Source organism: Pseudophryne corroboree, chromosome 10 (genome assembly GCF_028390025.1).
Source record: "Pseudophryne corroboree isolate aPseCor3 chromosome 10, aPseCor3.hap2, whole genome shotgun sequence".
NCBI lineage: Eukaryota > Metazoa > Chordata > Amphibia > Anura > Myobatrachidae > Pseudophryne > Pseudophryne corroboree.
In genome coordinates this window covers 364,717,526-364,732,102 of record NC_086453.1, presented here as the reverse complement: position 1 = coordinate 364,732,102, position 14,577 = coordinate 364,717,526, and the positions used below count along the sequence as shown (strand labels likewise).

General features: G+C 44.6%; 1 protein-coding gene across 1 annotated transcript in view; it reads right to left on the bottom strand.

Moving 5' to 3' along the window:
- The window catches only part of LOC134965380 (indolethylamine N-methyltransferase-like), a 28,404-nt gene extending 14,163 nt beyond the window's left edge, over window positions 1-14,241 (bottom strand). The window contains exons 1-2 of the mRNA XM_063941845.1: window positions 14,091-14,241; window positions 12,859-13,066 (exon numbers count right to left, since the gene is read on the bottom strand). Coding sequence (XP_063797915.1) covers window positions 12,859-13,066; window positions 14,091-14,241 — 359 coding nt within the window. The remainder of the gene's footprint in view (window positions 1-12,858; window positions 13,067-14,090) is intronic.
- Window positions 14,242-14,577: the final 336 nt, after the last annotated feature.

Here is a 14,577-nt window from a genome sequence, read left to right as displayed (position 1 = left end):
CTGCCTGGAGCTGACAGAACAGTACTGCCTGTAGCTGGCAATATACCTCTACCTGGAGCTGACAGAACATTACAGCCTATATCCGGCAATATACCTCTGCCTGGAGCTGACAGAATAGTACTGCCCAAAGCCGGCAATATACCTCTGCCCAGAGCTGACAGAACAGTACTGCCTGTAGCTGGCAATATACCTCTGCCCGGAGCTGGCAGAACAGTACTGCCCGTAGCTGGCAATATACCTCTGCCCGGAGCTGATAGATCAGTACTGCCCATAGCTGGCAATATACCTCTGCCCAGAGCTGACAGAACAGTACTGCCAGTAGCTGGCAATATACCTTGGCCGGAGCTGGCAGAACAGTACTGCCCGTAGCTGGCAATAAACCTCTGCCCGGAGTTGATAGATCAGTACTGCCCATAGCTGGCAATATACCTCTGCCCGGAGCTGGCAGAACAGTACTGCCCATAGCTGGCAATATACCTCTGCCCAGAGCTGATAGATCAGTACTGACAAAAGCTGGCAATATACCTCTGCCCGGAGTTGGCAGAACAGTACTGCCCGTAGCTGGCAATATACCTCTGCCCGGAGCTGGCAGAACAGAACGGCCCATAGCTGGCAATATACCTCTGCCCGGAGCTGATAGATCAGTACTGCCCATAGCTGGCAATATACCTCTGCCCGGAGTTGGCTGTAAGTGGAGACCTGAAAAATGATTTAAGGGTACTCTGATGACAAACCCAATGCTGGTCCTTCCCACTGAGGAGCTTTCTGTCAGAGACCGATGATAGAACGTGCAGCGCTAGATTCTGTCACAGGTATACTGTGTATTTTGCATCTGACTGTAGCAGGCCTGAGTATACAAAACACACATTAGAAACCCATCTCAGAATAAGAGATAATGTGACTGATGGCCAATTCTTTCCAAAACTTTCCCTTCCTAATAATTTACACACTTCCGAATGGGAATCCTAATGCCAGATCACAGGGGTGGCTCTAGCTGCCAGGACACTTCTGCCTAACCTATACTCTGTCCTCACACTGGGCTTTGCATTCACAATCTGAGGTGCTGAAAATTTTAATCAGGCATTCTTGTCTACACTTATAGAATAATATTATATGGTGCTGAGGATTCTCATAGGCCTGCTTGATGTGCCAATTACTATTATTATTATTATTATCATTATTATTATTATTATCATTTATTAATATGGGGATCCGGTCTGAAGATCGACAGTGTCTAGGTCAACAATGTTTAGGTCGACCACTATAGGTCGACAGTCACTAGGTCGACATGGATGGAAGGTCGACAGGGTTTATAGGTCGACATGTGCTAGGTCGGCAGGTCTAAAGGTCGACATGAGTTTTTCACATTTTTTTTCTTTTTTTGAATTTTTTCATACTTAACGATCCACGTGGACTACGATTGGAACGTAAAGTGTGCAGAGCAAAGCGGTAGCGGAGCGAAGGCACCATGCCCGAAGCATGGCGAGCGAAGCGAGCCATGCGAGGGGACGCGGTGCACTAATTTGGGATCCCGGTCACTCTACGAAGAAAACGACACCCAAAAAAAAAAATCCTCATGTCGACCTTTAGACCTGTCGACCTAGCACATGTCGACCTAGAAACCATGTCGAGCTTCCATCCATGTCGACCTAGTGACTGTTGACCTATAGTGGTCGACCTAAACATTGTCGACCTAGACACTGTCGATTTGATGAACCACACCCATTAATATGGTGCCGCGTGGGATCCGCAGCGCCCAATTGTAGAGTAAACAAATAATCAAAACGTGAAGACAGTGACTTACAGTTCAATACAATATAGGACATGTACAGGGTATATAGACATAGCTGCATCAGTATACAGCACTGAAATAAGTATCAGGGTAGCAGAAAACTGAAGGATTTGGTGCCATCAAAGGGAGTATTGAAAAGATAGGTTAAGTAAGAGACGTAAAAGCACATGAGGGAAGAGGACAATGCTTGTGAGAGCTTACATTCTAAAGGGGAGGGGCACACAAACAGGGGTGACACAGATGGGGTAGAAAGTGAGCGTGGGCCACAGAAGGCTTAGGATGAGAGATGGGTTTGGAGAAGTCGTGTGTCTTGAGAGTCCATTTGAAGTTTTGTAGAGAGGTGGAGAGTCTGAGGGGGAGAGTTAGAGAATTCCAGAAAAAGGGAGCAGTCTGTCCAAAATTTTGTAGGTAGGAGTGGGAGGAGCTAATCAGAAGGCAGGAGAGGTGGCATGCATTAGCAGAACGAAGAGGACAGGTGGGAGTGTAAAGGGAGATGAGGTCAGAGATGTAACTAGGAGAGGAGTGGGTGAGGGCTTTATAAGTAAGTGTTAGAAGCTTGAGATGGTTTCTGAAGGGGAAGGGGAGCCAGTGAAGGGCTAGTAAGAGCGGGGAGGTGGATGTAGTGTGTTTGGTGAGGAAGATGATCCAGGCAGCAGCATTGAGGATAGATTGGAGTGGAGATATGTATGTGTTAGGGATGCAAGTCAGGAGGAGATTACAGTATTTCAGTCTGGAGATAACCAGTGAGTGGATAAGGGTCTTAGTAGCATCCTGGGTGAGAAAGGGTCTGATCCTGGAAATATTTTTGATATAAAAATGACAGGTTTGTGATAGGTGCTGAATGTGTGGTTTGAAGAAGAGGGAGGAGTCAAGGTTCACTCCAAGACAGCGCACTTGGGGGCTAGAGGAGATAGTAGTACCATCTATAGATAATGAAATTGAGGGAAGATGATCAGCTCAGTTTTAGAGATGTTACGTTTAAGAAAGTGCTGGAACATCCAAGAAGAGATAGCAGAGAGACAGTTGGAGACACGATTGAGGAGAGCAGGAGAGCGGTCAGGGGAGGAAAGGTAGATTTGAGTATCATCAGCATAGAGTTGATATTGTAAGTCAAAAGAGCTAATGAGTTCTCCTAGAGAGAACAGAGCCTTTGGGGACTCCTACAGTTAGTGAAAGTGGGGGGAGGTGGAGCCATGAGAGGAGACAGAGAAGGAATGGTCAGAGTGGTTGGAGGACAACAAGGAGAGGAAAGTATCACATAAATCAAGGGAATGAAGGATTTGCTGAAGGAGAGGGTGGTCCACAGTGTCAAAAGCAGCAGAGAGGTCAAGTAGAATATGCAAAGAATAGTGACCCTTGTATTTAGCAGATATGAGGTCATTGCAGACATTTGTGAGGTCAGTTTCAGTGGAGTGGAGAGAATGGAAGCCAGACTGGAATGGGTCAAGTAGTGAGTGGGGGGAAAGAAAGGCAGTCAGGCAGTTATAGACAATACGCTCAAGGAGTTTGGAGGTAAAAGGAAGAAGAGAGATTGGTCGATAGTTGGAGAGAGTGTGTGGATCAAGGGTAGGTTTTTTCAAAAATAGGTGAGATGACTGCTTGCTTGAAGGCAGAGTGGACAGTGCCTGATGAGAGGGAGAGATTGAGGAGGTGGGCAAGAAGGGCGCAGACAGAGAGAGAGAGGTAGCGGAGGAGGTTGGAGGGGACAGTTTCAAGTGAGGAGGTGGAGGGGTTGAGGAACGGATAAGGGCCATGACTTCCTCACCAGATACATGGGAAAAAGATGTCAGAGTTGGTAAGAGAGAATGGTAGGGGTGGTAAGGGATAGGAGGTTGGTGGTTGCTGATATTTTTGGTGGGATGCAATGTCCTGATGTATGGAGTCAATTTTGGATGTGAAGTAAGTGGCAAAGTCAAGAGCAGAGAGTGAGGGGGAGACAAGATGCGGGTGGGCAGAGGAGGGAGTTGAGAGTGGCAAAGAGGCGCCATGGATTGGCAGACTGGGAGGATATGAGGATTTGGAAGCATGACTGTTTAGTGAAGGAAAGGGCAACACTGAATTAAGAGAACATAAGTTTGAAATGGAGAAAGTCTGTCTGGGAGCGTGATTTCCTCCACTGTCACTCAGCAATATGTGAGCATTTTTGCATCTCTCTGGTGCATTTGGTGTGCCACGGTTGAGGTATTGATCTGCGAGGGCGAATATTGGTTGGTGAAGCAACAGAGTTGAGAGCAGAAGTAAGGGAAGCATTGTACATGGATGTGGCTTGTTCAGGGCATGAGAGAAACAGTATAGGAGGGAGAAGTGAGTCGAGTAGGGAGGATAGGGAAGTGGTGTCGATAGCCTCAATGTTGCATTTAGTGATGGTAGCCTTAGGAGGTAGAGATGGAGTAGCAGAGAGTGATAAGTTAAAGTAGAGCAGGTGGTGGTCTGAGAGGATACATGGGGAGTTGGAGAAATCAGAATTATCACAGCGATGAATGAAGACCAGATCCAGTGTGCTCCCTTTCACATGGGAGGGGGAGGAGGTCCATTTGGAGAGACCAAGTGAAGATGTAAGGTTAAGGAGTTTAGAGGCAGAGGATTTTGTGGGGATATCAATTGGGATGTTGAAGTCGCCTAAGATAATGGAGGGAATGTCAGAAGAAAGGAAGTTAGGAAGCCAGGAAGCAAAGTTGTCAAGGAATTTGGAGGACATACCAGGGGGGCGGTAAATGACAGCTACTCGTAGATGGACAGGTTGGAAGATGCGTATAGTATGGACCTCAGATGTAGAGAGTGTAAGGGATGGTTCTTGGGGGATGAGCCAATTCTTTCTCCCATTTTTTAATGCAATTTTTAATACATTATTGTTTGATAAACTGCTGATTTCTTAAATAAAACTCTGAGAAAAATAATCAAACTGATAGTTGCAGCAGGTCCTCTGCTATATGTCCTGGGCAAGGCAGAAAGGAAGGGTAATCTGTATGCTCGAAACAGAATAAATAGAAGTGCTCATGGGATCAGAAACTTTGCTTTCTAAATAATAGGTTTATCAGTCAGAAGAGCCGGGAATGTAAAGTACAAATGAGATACATTTAATATGCATAGAAAACAAACCATAATGTTCACACAAAAAAACAAAAACAAATATAACACAATAAAAAAGCTGATATCAGCGGAATTAATAAAAAGCCATAGATATACTGTATGAATATCCCTGTTTGTACGATTAGTGCGGTCCTGGCTATTAGTATACAAAGTAATCTGTTAGCACAGAAACATTTATTATGATTGTTACAGTCTGAAGTTTTGTATAGAATAACACTCAGGTGCCCGTGTGCACCGCACACACTGCACCCATTGTAGAAACACCTATGATCTGGACTATTTTAGTCTCTCACATGCAGACCTGTTTGGACCAGAGTTTCTGTCAGGAGTAAGATCTTGTTATATGGTTCACAGGTCATTTGTGGTGCTGAAGCCTAGATCTAAAGGTAAACATACTGTATTAAGTAGAGATGTGCGGTGAACACTTTTCAGGTTTTTTGTTTTTGTTTTGTATCTGAATTGGTTTTGTCAAAACCACCCTTTCTAGTTTTGGTTTTGGATCTGGATTTAAAACAAATAAATAAACAAACAAACAAACAAACAAACAAACATAAAAACAGCTAAAATCACAGAATTTGGGGGCATTTTTGATCCTACAGTATTATTAACCTCAATAACATTTATTTCCACTCATTTCCAGTCTATTCTGAACACCTCACACCTCACAATATTATTTTTAGGCCAAAATGTTTCACCGAGGTAGCTGGATGACTAAGCTTAGCGACACAAGTCTGTGGCACAAACTCATGGCCCATCTTGGAGTGGCACTGCAGTTTCAGACAGGATGGCAGTTTTAACAACTAGACCCCAAAGATCACATAATGCAAAAGAAATGAGGTGCAAGATGGAATTGTCCTGGGGCCCTCCCACTCACCCTATGTTGTCTAAACAGGACATGCACAGTTTAATAAACCCATAATTTCAGCGACAGGTGGTCCCCCTGGAAAAGGTTCTTCAAATCATAGCTAGCTACAAACATACCACCTCCATATTTGATGACTTTTCACATTATGAGAAGAGGCAAGAGGAAGAAGACAGTGTCAAGAAGGTGATTAAAAATTAGAGAGGCACATGCAATCAGGAACAACACACAAGCTTTCAATTCCACTCCTATATTGGTATGGAACAGAAAGGGCTTTAACCAAGCAAATGTATAATTACCACATTACTGGACAAACTGAAAAACTAGGGGCCAAAGCCTCCTAATTTGTACCCCCTTCTCCATTTTAAGGAATTAAGATAATCTTGGATTTAATGCTGGGATGCAAATAAACTGGTGTATACCACAGGATCAAGATTTTATATTTTCCCATCCACGTAGTGTGGAGACTTATTTTTTTTTTAAATCTCGTGGGTTTCTTTTTTTCAATTTTTAATTGCATTTTAATTTTTATATTTTGTGACAGAAGCCTTCATTTCATTTTTCTCAGCTCCCAGTAACACATATGTGAGCATACCTGTGTGTCCCAGTTACATGCATGTGAGCATACCTGTGTGTCTTGTTTATTTTATTCATTTTTTTTTTAAAGAAAGCAGCACAGCAGATGTTTTATCAGCCTCTCCTGAGCCCCCACAGCAACCCTGGATGGGGCAAGTTGAGTTCGGGTGGGTTCGGTACAGTACTAAGCAGGACCGTGCAGTGATTTTTTTTTGTAATACAGCCCAAGCCCTAGTGAAGATTACCACTCCACAGTCTAAACTCTTTTCATATTACAAGTAGGACTGTGGGAGGAAGCAATGCTAACCTCTTTTCCCACAGAATGCCTCAGTCTGGCAAGCCAGATTTCTTCCTGGCTGTAAGCCACCATGAGACTCCATACTGTGCCCTTATTCAGTAACTGTTTGTGCGTCACATGAACTCCTGGCCCATCTAGTGCTGTAGTGCAATGGAAAGCTGATGAAAAGGAAGATCTCTGAAACTCTGTTCTTCTAACACCACAAGGTCTTGCGATAACCCTATGTAGCCCTTATATTGTACAATTATTAAGGAGAAAACATTTACAAAATAAAGGAAAAGTACCCTGTACAACAAATGTGCATCTTGTAAATAATCCCAAAATGTGGAACATTAATAATAAATCAAAATTAAGATTGACTAAATGGAGCCATTCATTTGAGTCTCTAACATGAAATAATTGAGAAGAACCTCTCTCTAATGCTGGGTACACAGTGCACAATAGAATATATATCTGCTAGAGATAAATGGGTTCAGAATGGGCACCCCTGGAATTATATGGCAGAGATAAAGACATAGGTGTGTTTAGAGAATCTAGTTTTCTCCGGCAGTTGCCAGAGAAAATGAAGTAGTAGATGTTGCCATGTCACGTTCCACTGGATTATGATTGTCTCTTCTGAGTCTGACTGACTTTGGCCACAAATGTGGTCTCTCTTCACTTTATTAAAAAAACGCTTTGTCAAAATTGCAATTTCCATTTCTAACTTTGCGGCTATATGTTTACATAAATCTGGTTGTGATGTTGAAGCTTGTTTGATATTCTGCTCTAGGTTTTATTTTAAAGCTAGGATCAAATACAGCAGCACCTCTGGAATTATATGGCAGTGCCTCTGGATTTATACAGCAGATAGGCAACACCCCTGGTCTTATACAGCATAGGCAGCAACCCTGGATAATTACATAGGCAGGCAACAGCACCCCTGGACTTAAATGGCAGTGGGACAGCAACCCTGGACTCATAGGGCAGAGGGGCAGCACCCATATAGGGCAGCACCCCTGGAATGATGTGGTAGACAAAGAAAAGACGTGCAAGATGAAATTGTACTTTTGCCTTCCCACCCTTATGTTTTATAAACAGGACATGCACGCCTTAACAAACAAAGCATTTCAGCTAAATGGTTTTCCATATGACTGTGGCATAAATGATTGCTTTGTTTGGGCCCCCAACAAAAAAGAAGCAATTATTCACTCCCTGCAGAAACTGGCTTTACAGAGGCAACATGTCATCCTCATCCTCCGATTCTTCACCCCCTTCAGTGTTTACATCCTCACAGAGAAATAATTCCACACCGAAGAGGTGGATTTTTTGGTATTTTGCCCATGCATGACAAAGAGTGTTTTCATCTCATAGCCAACAACTGTCTCCACTGGTGCCTTATTCAAACAAACCACATCACCATCAGAATCCTCATCATCAACTTCCTCCTCAGCGCCAGCTACACCAATAATCTCCTTATCCTGGTGTACTTCTACAGTGACATCCTCAATCTCAATATCAGCAACTGGATGGCAGTGCTCCTCCCAGCATTTGCAGATGGTGTGAAAATGGTCATAGGAGCCTCATCTTCCCATACAGTCTTTGGAAGGTGAGGCCTAGGCACACTTGGACTCTCCTTGGGGATTTTTAATAACTCTGAATGCACAGTTGTTTTTTCCTGTGCTTTATTTTTTTTTCTTTTTCAAGAGGGAGGAGCGCTTCCATCTTTATGAGAAGCTGATCTACCAGTCATGAACATAGGCCAAAGCCTTAGCCTTTCCTTGCCACTTTGTGTCGTGAATGGCATACTTCCAATTTTATGTTTCTTATCAGATAATTGTTTTTTGGTTATTCATTTTTGCTTCTTGGATTTTGCATGGCCTCTATGACATTGGGCATCGGTCTTAGCCGACGACGTTGATGGAATTGCATTAAAAGAAAAGAATGTATATATACAGTAGATCTATCTATACATGCTGCTGCCAGCTGCTGCGCCTGTCACGCTCTATGACAGGCAATGGCGCCGGCATCATGAAGCCTCCTCTCCCCCTCCCCTGTCACACACTCACCTTACAGTGCAGTGTGCTGGGCGGTTCTTAAAGGGAGGAGCTACACAGGAATGGGGGGGGGCAACACGGGGCAAGGCTGCAGCCTGCAAAACAGAAGGACGAGTTGCCAGACTTCTTTATGCAAGTGGCTGGAAAGAGTGAAAGTGTGTGTGAGTGTATACGTATACAGTATCTGTGTGTGTATGTATACAGTATCTGTGTATATGTATGTGTGACTGTACTGTATGTGTGTAATGTATGTACAGTATGTGTATGTGTGTATGTGTGACTGTGCAGCATAATGTGTGTAAGCATCACTGCTACAGAGGGCATTACGTGTGCAAGTGTCACTGGTACAGGGGGTGTTGCGTGTGTAAACATCACTGGTACAGGGGGTGTTGCATGTGCAAGCGTCACTGGTACAGGGGGCATTATGTGTGCAAGCATCACTGGTACAGGGGGTGTTGCTTGTGTAAGTGTCACTGCTACAGGGAGCATTGCATCTTGTATAAGCATCACTGGTACAGGGGGTGTTGCGTGTGTAAGCGTCACTGGTACAGGGGGCATTACGTGTGTAAGCGTCACTGGTACAGCGGGTGTTGCTTGTGTAAGCATCACTGCTACAGGGAGCATTGCATCTTGTATAAGCGTCACTGGTACAGGGGGCACTATGTGCATGCGCCCGCATTTACTGTGGGTGACCCAAAGTACATACGAACCCCTCTGCCTGATTGACAGGCAGAGGCATTCGCAGGGTGGGGGTGGGGGTGGCAATGCTCCATTTCCGAAGGCGGAGACAAAGCATTGCAGGGGGGGAGGGGCGGCGGGAGGGAAACCGGGGCGGAGTCTTCTGAATGGGGTGTGTGGAGTGGGCGTTATCAGAGCAGCTGCGTGATATCAGACTCAGCCACTCTGATCAAAAATATGGCGGCAGGCCTCCTACCACCGCAGCCAGGCTGTGCCGGCAGGAGCCGTCCACAATTTCGGCACGATCACAGTGGTGGCAGTGCCCTGTGATCGGTGGCCCCCAGTATGCAAGCAAAATGATTGTAAATTGTGTTGTTTAGCAGAATGTACAATCCTTACTGAATAGGGTCCTATATCCTTTCCTCGTATACTGGTTCCCACTAATGCAGAATGCAGCATCCTGGCCGGCAACTTTCAGCCTGGGGGGCAAATGCAACCAAGTGGCCCCTGCTTTCCTACCAGCCCTTACCCATATATCTCCCCTCCCTGTTCCCTCATATCCTCTATATCTCTCTGTCTCTGTTTGTTCCTTCCATATTATTATTATATTTATTATTATTATCGTATATTTATATGGCACCACATGGGATCTGCAGCGCCCAATTACAGAGTAAACAAATAAGCAAAACATGAAGACAGTGACTTACAATTCAATACAATATAGGACAAGTACAGGGTATATAAATATAACTGCGCCAGTAAACAGCAATGAAATAAGTGTCAGGGCAGCAGAAAACTGAGGTATTCGGTGACTACAAAGTGAGTATAAAAAAGAAGATAGGATAAGAGACATAAAAGCACATGAGGGAAGAGGAACCTGCCCGTGAAAGCTTATACTCTAAAGAGGAGGGACACACAGACAGAAGTGACACAGATGGGGTATTAAGTGGGCGTGGGCCACAGAGGGCTTAGGATGAGAGATTGCTGGATTTGGTGAAGACGTGTATCTTGAGAGCCGTTTGAAGTTTTGTAGAGAGGTGGATAGTCTGAGGGGGAAAGGTAGAGGAATCCAGAGAAAGGGAGCAGCACGTGCATATTCTTGTAGGTAGTAGTGGGAGGAAGTAGTAAGTAGGCAGGAGAGGCGGCGTGCATTAGCAGAGTGAAGAGGATGTGTGGTAGTGTAAAGGGACATAAGGTCAGAAATGTAACGGGAGAGTATTGGGAGAGGGCTTTGTAAGTGAGTGTGAGAAGCTTAAAATGGAATCTGAAGGGGAAGGGGAAACAGTGAAGGGCTTGTAATAGAGGGGAGGTGGATGTAGTGCGTAGGTGAGGAAGATGAGCTGGGCAGCAGCATTGAGGATAGATTGGAGGGGTATGTGTCAGGAATGACACTGAGCCCCTTGCAACACTCACCTCACAGCTAACCCACTTATCCTTTCCTCCACATTTCACACACTGACCGCACAGCACACACTGGCCTCACTATACCAGCAACAGCACTCACTGTCCACCTCACCAACACCCTCACTGGCCCCTTACAGCACTTACTATCTCCTTCACTGTCTATGTGTCACCCCCATCCCTTTCAAAGTTCACCTCACAGTCCTCCCCTTTTCTCTACAATCCACTTCATTGCACCCCCCCCACTTCCCCTGTCCCTCCTAACAACCACCCCACAGCACTCCGGACCCATCAATATCCACCTCACAGCTGTCCCACCGGGGCCTTCACTGTCCGGGATGGACATGGGATATGCACTGCCCACCTTTAATAACAACCTCACTGGCCCCCTGCACCTTCAATGCTCACCACCCGGCACTCACCCCCTTTCCATGTCTACCTCAAGCACCCTTCCCCCTTTTTATGTCCAGTTATCACAGAACTCCCCCTTCACTATCCACCCCACACAGCACCCCCCTACAATATCCATCTCACATCACTCCCTAACCCTTTTAATGTCCACCTCACATCATCTCCCTTCAGTGCACTCCCCCCTTCAACAACCACCACACATCAACCCCCTACTCAGGCCCCTTAAGTGTCCACCCCACAGCACACTCCTCTCTCCCCACCCATTCCACAGTAATCGTCCTGGTTCCTCCAATAACCACCCCTCAGCAGTACAAACAAACTTACCGGCTCTACTTTTGCCTAGTCTCCTGTGGCTGCTCAGCTCTTCTTGGGGGTGATTCCGAGTTGTTCGCTCGTTAGCTGCTTTTAGAAGCATTGCACACGCTAGGCCGCCGCCCTCTGGGAGTGTATCTTCGCTCAGCAGAATTGCGAACGAAAAATTAGCAGAATTGCGAAAAGAAAATTCTTAGCAGTTTCTGAGTAGCTCGAGACTTACTCCTACACTGCGATCAGCTCAGCCCGTTTCATTCCTGGTTTGACGTCACAAACACGCCCTGCGTTCGGACAGCCACTCCCCCGTTTCTCCAGACACTCCCACATTTTATCCTGGCACGCCTGCGTTTTTCCGCACACTCCCTGAAAACGGTCAGTTTCCGCCCAGAAACACCCACTTCCTGTCAATCACACTCCGATCACTTCAACGATGAAAATTCTTCGTTCTGCCATGAGTAAATCTACTAAGTTTTGTGATAAAATACTTTGTGCATGCGCACTGCGTACCATGCGCATTTTCGCAGTAATCGCTCCGTTGCGAAAATCTGCAACGAGCGAACAACTCAGAATGACCCCCCTTGTCCGATGATGGCAAGCTCCCCAGCAGCGCCACGCAGCACCCCGATGCACATGCGTAGTCACACCTGACTGTCAGTGAGAGAGGATCTCAGGGAGGCGGAGCTGCCCGGCCAGCTACTATTATTGTGTTATAGTGCAGAGCGGCCAGGTGGGGAGCATCCTCTCTACCTACCTCCTTCCTGCCTCCCACAGCTGGCTATGTGCAAGCAGAGTGTGGCTGCAGGTGGCCCAGAAGCTCAAATTTATACCGGCCCAAGTGGCAGATGGCACCATGCCCCAATCCCAGACCGCCACTGGCTGATCCGACTTATAAAAGAAGATTCCAGAACTTTTATAGATCTAACTTAATAATATGCTCATTCATTTACCACAAGAGATTAATAACTAACAGCCAACAGAACGGTTTCCCATACTGCAGCCAGACTCATGCCAGTAATGTGCTTCAAGGCTCTTTTTGAATAATTCATGTCTATATTCTGCAAGGTGCAACTTAATGTCCCCCACAATTTTTTTTTATTTTTTTTTACTGATTGCGCTACTTCAGGAGAGAAGAGAAGAAGAATCCATATGGATCTAGGCTATTAATGAAATTAAAACCCAGGGATTTGAGCAAGTTGTTTATTTCAAATAAAATAATTAAACAGTTTGGGTTTTAGTAATATTAGCTAAGTCTGGTGAACTACATGTAACAAGAGACCATGTTATGCGCTTTACCGCAGAGATATTTCTTTCAGCCCAGGCTAATGAGGCCCAGTGTAAAGCATTTAGAAAAGTGCTGACACTGGGTTTACACTTGATAGATGTTTTGGGAGATATGTTTTCTTACCTATTTCCTTCTGTGCATTTAATATATGGCATTATGTGAGACCAATCAAATGCTCCGGTACGTGTGTTAATCCATTTGTTCAGCTCCATAATACATTGCTCAGAGACCTTCAGCACAAGGATCTGTTTGAAATATCCACTGGCTGCATAGAGATGATGAATGAGGGATCCAATACTGATGTCAATCAAAAGATCTCCCTTAATGTGACCTGCAGGGAAAGACCCCAGTGATTACAGAGTGTAATATACTATAACATGTAGCATCTACACTACTCTACTATGCATCATTCTGTAATGTCCTGTTACAGGTAGAGATGTGCGGGTTATTTACTCAGTACGTTTTGCCATATTTATTGCAAGTTTAGATTTATCCAGATTTATCTTATTGGTTATCCAACACAAGTGAGAACCCGCACATCCCTAGATACAGGTAAGCCACTTCCTCACAACACACCTGTTGCTGCTTCAGGGTAATGTATGAGGTATGTAAGTATTTCTTTGATCAGCATTTCCAGTAACTGGGGTCACTTTTCCTGCATATTCACACAGACATTTACAGACCTCAGAAGTGTCCATAATGTGCCATAATGTAAACTCTTAGGAAACATGCACACTTAGATATCACTGATGCCTGGTGCAAGTGAGCCAAAAGTTCTCCCTTCTAGCGTCAGTTGCAGTGCAATGCACCTAGCCCGTACCAGGAGACTGGGCTGATTAATATGATATGTAACACTGTATGTCCGTGTGTGACTGTACACAAAGCACAACAGAACTTGGCATGGAAACAAACTGTTGCCCCTGCTAGTCCTTGTCATCTGACAGTGTGATTACACAGGATTCTTTCATCTACACTCAATATACAGTAACTGCAGTATGTCAGTGACAGATATAATGATGTAATGCATATTCCTAACACTCAATGGCAATCAGTATGTACTGTACACAGTCATGTTACGTCATCACAGACAGACTCATAGGCATTGCATTTAGCAAATTAAAAAAGTAATTCCTTCACTTTAACTAATGCATATAAATATATAATCTTACCTCCATCATAAAGTATCATTATTACAATTTATTTATATAGTCCAAGCACTTTATGCATTGGAGAGAACAGTCTAAATTCACTAATACACAATCATGTACATGCAATCACTCACACTAGGGTAAGTTGGTCAGTATAGTATAGTATAGTATAGTATACATCCTGTCAGTATAGTATAATATACATACCCTCACTGAATGCACGGTCTAAACATTCCATTGGAAATTTTATTGAATCATCTCCAAAGCCCATTTCTTGTTTGTTAGAAAAATATGTTTCCAGATGGTCTCTAGAATCAAAGCCGTGTACAGGATAGAATTTATGGGCGCTGGAATCCATCTTGTATTCCTGTATCACAGACTGGCTGACTCTCATGTCTTCCCTCTTATATGTGACTGGCCCAGAATATCTGTGTACAGTATATTCACCAGGATCCAGTTATGTATATTCATCAGTAACCAGGTTATCTGTGTTATCACATGATGAATTATAAAGCAAAATAAATCATCATACTAATTCTTTTTCAATTTATATTTAAATGTTGTAACAACAGACACAGTGACCCCACGCGACACCAACACACACACAGAGAGACAGAGGTCTGTCTCCCTCACTCTCAAAGTCTGGAGTGAAAATGGCGGCGACACGCAGCTCCTTATAAGGAATCCCAAACCA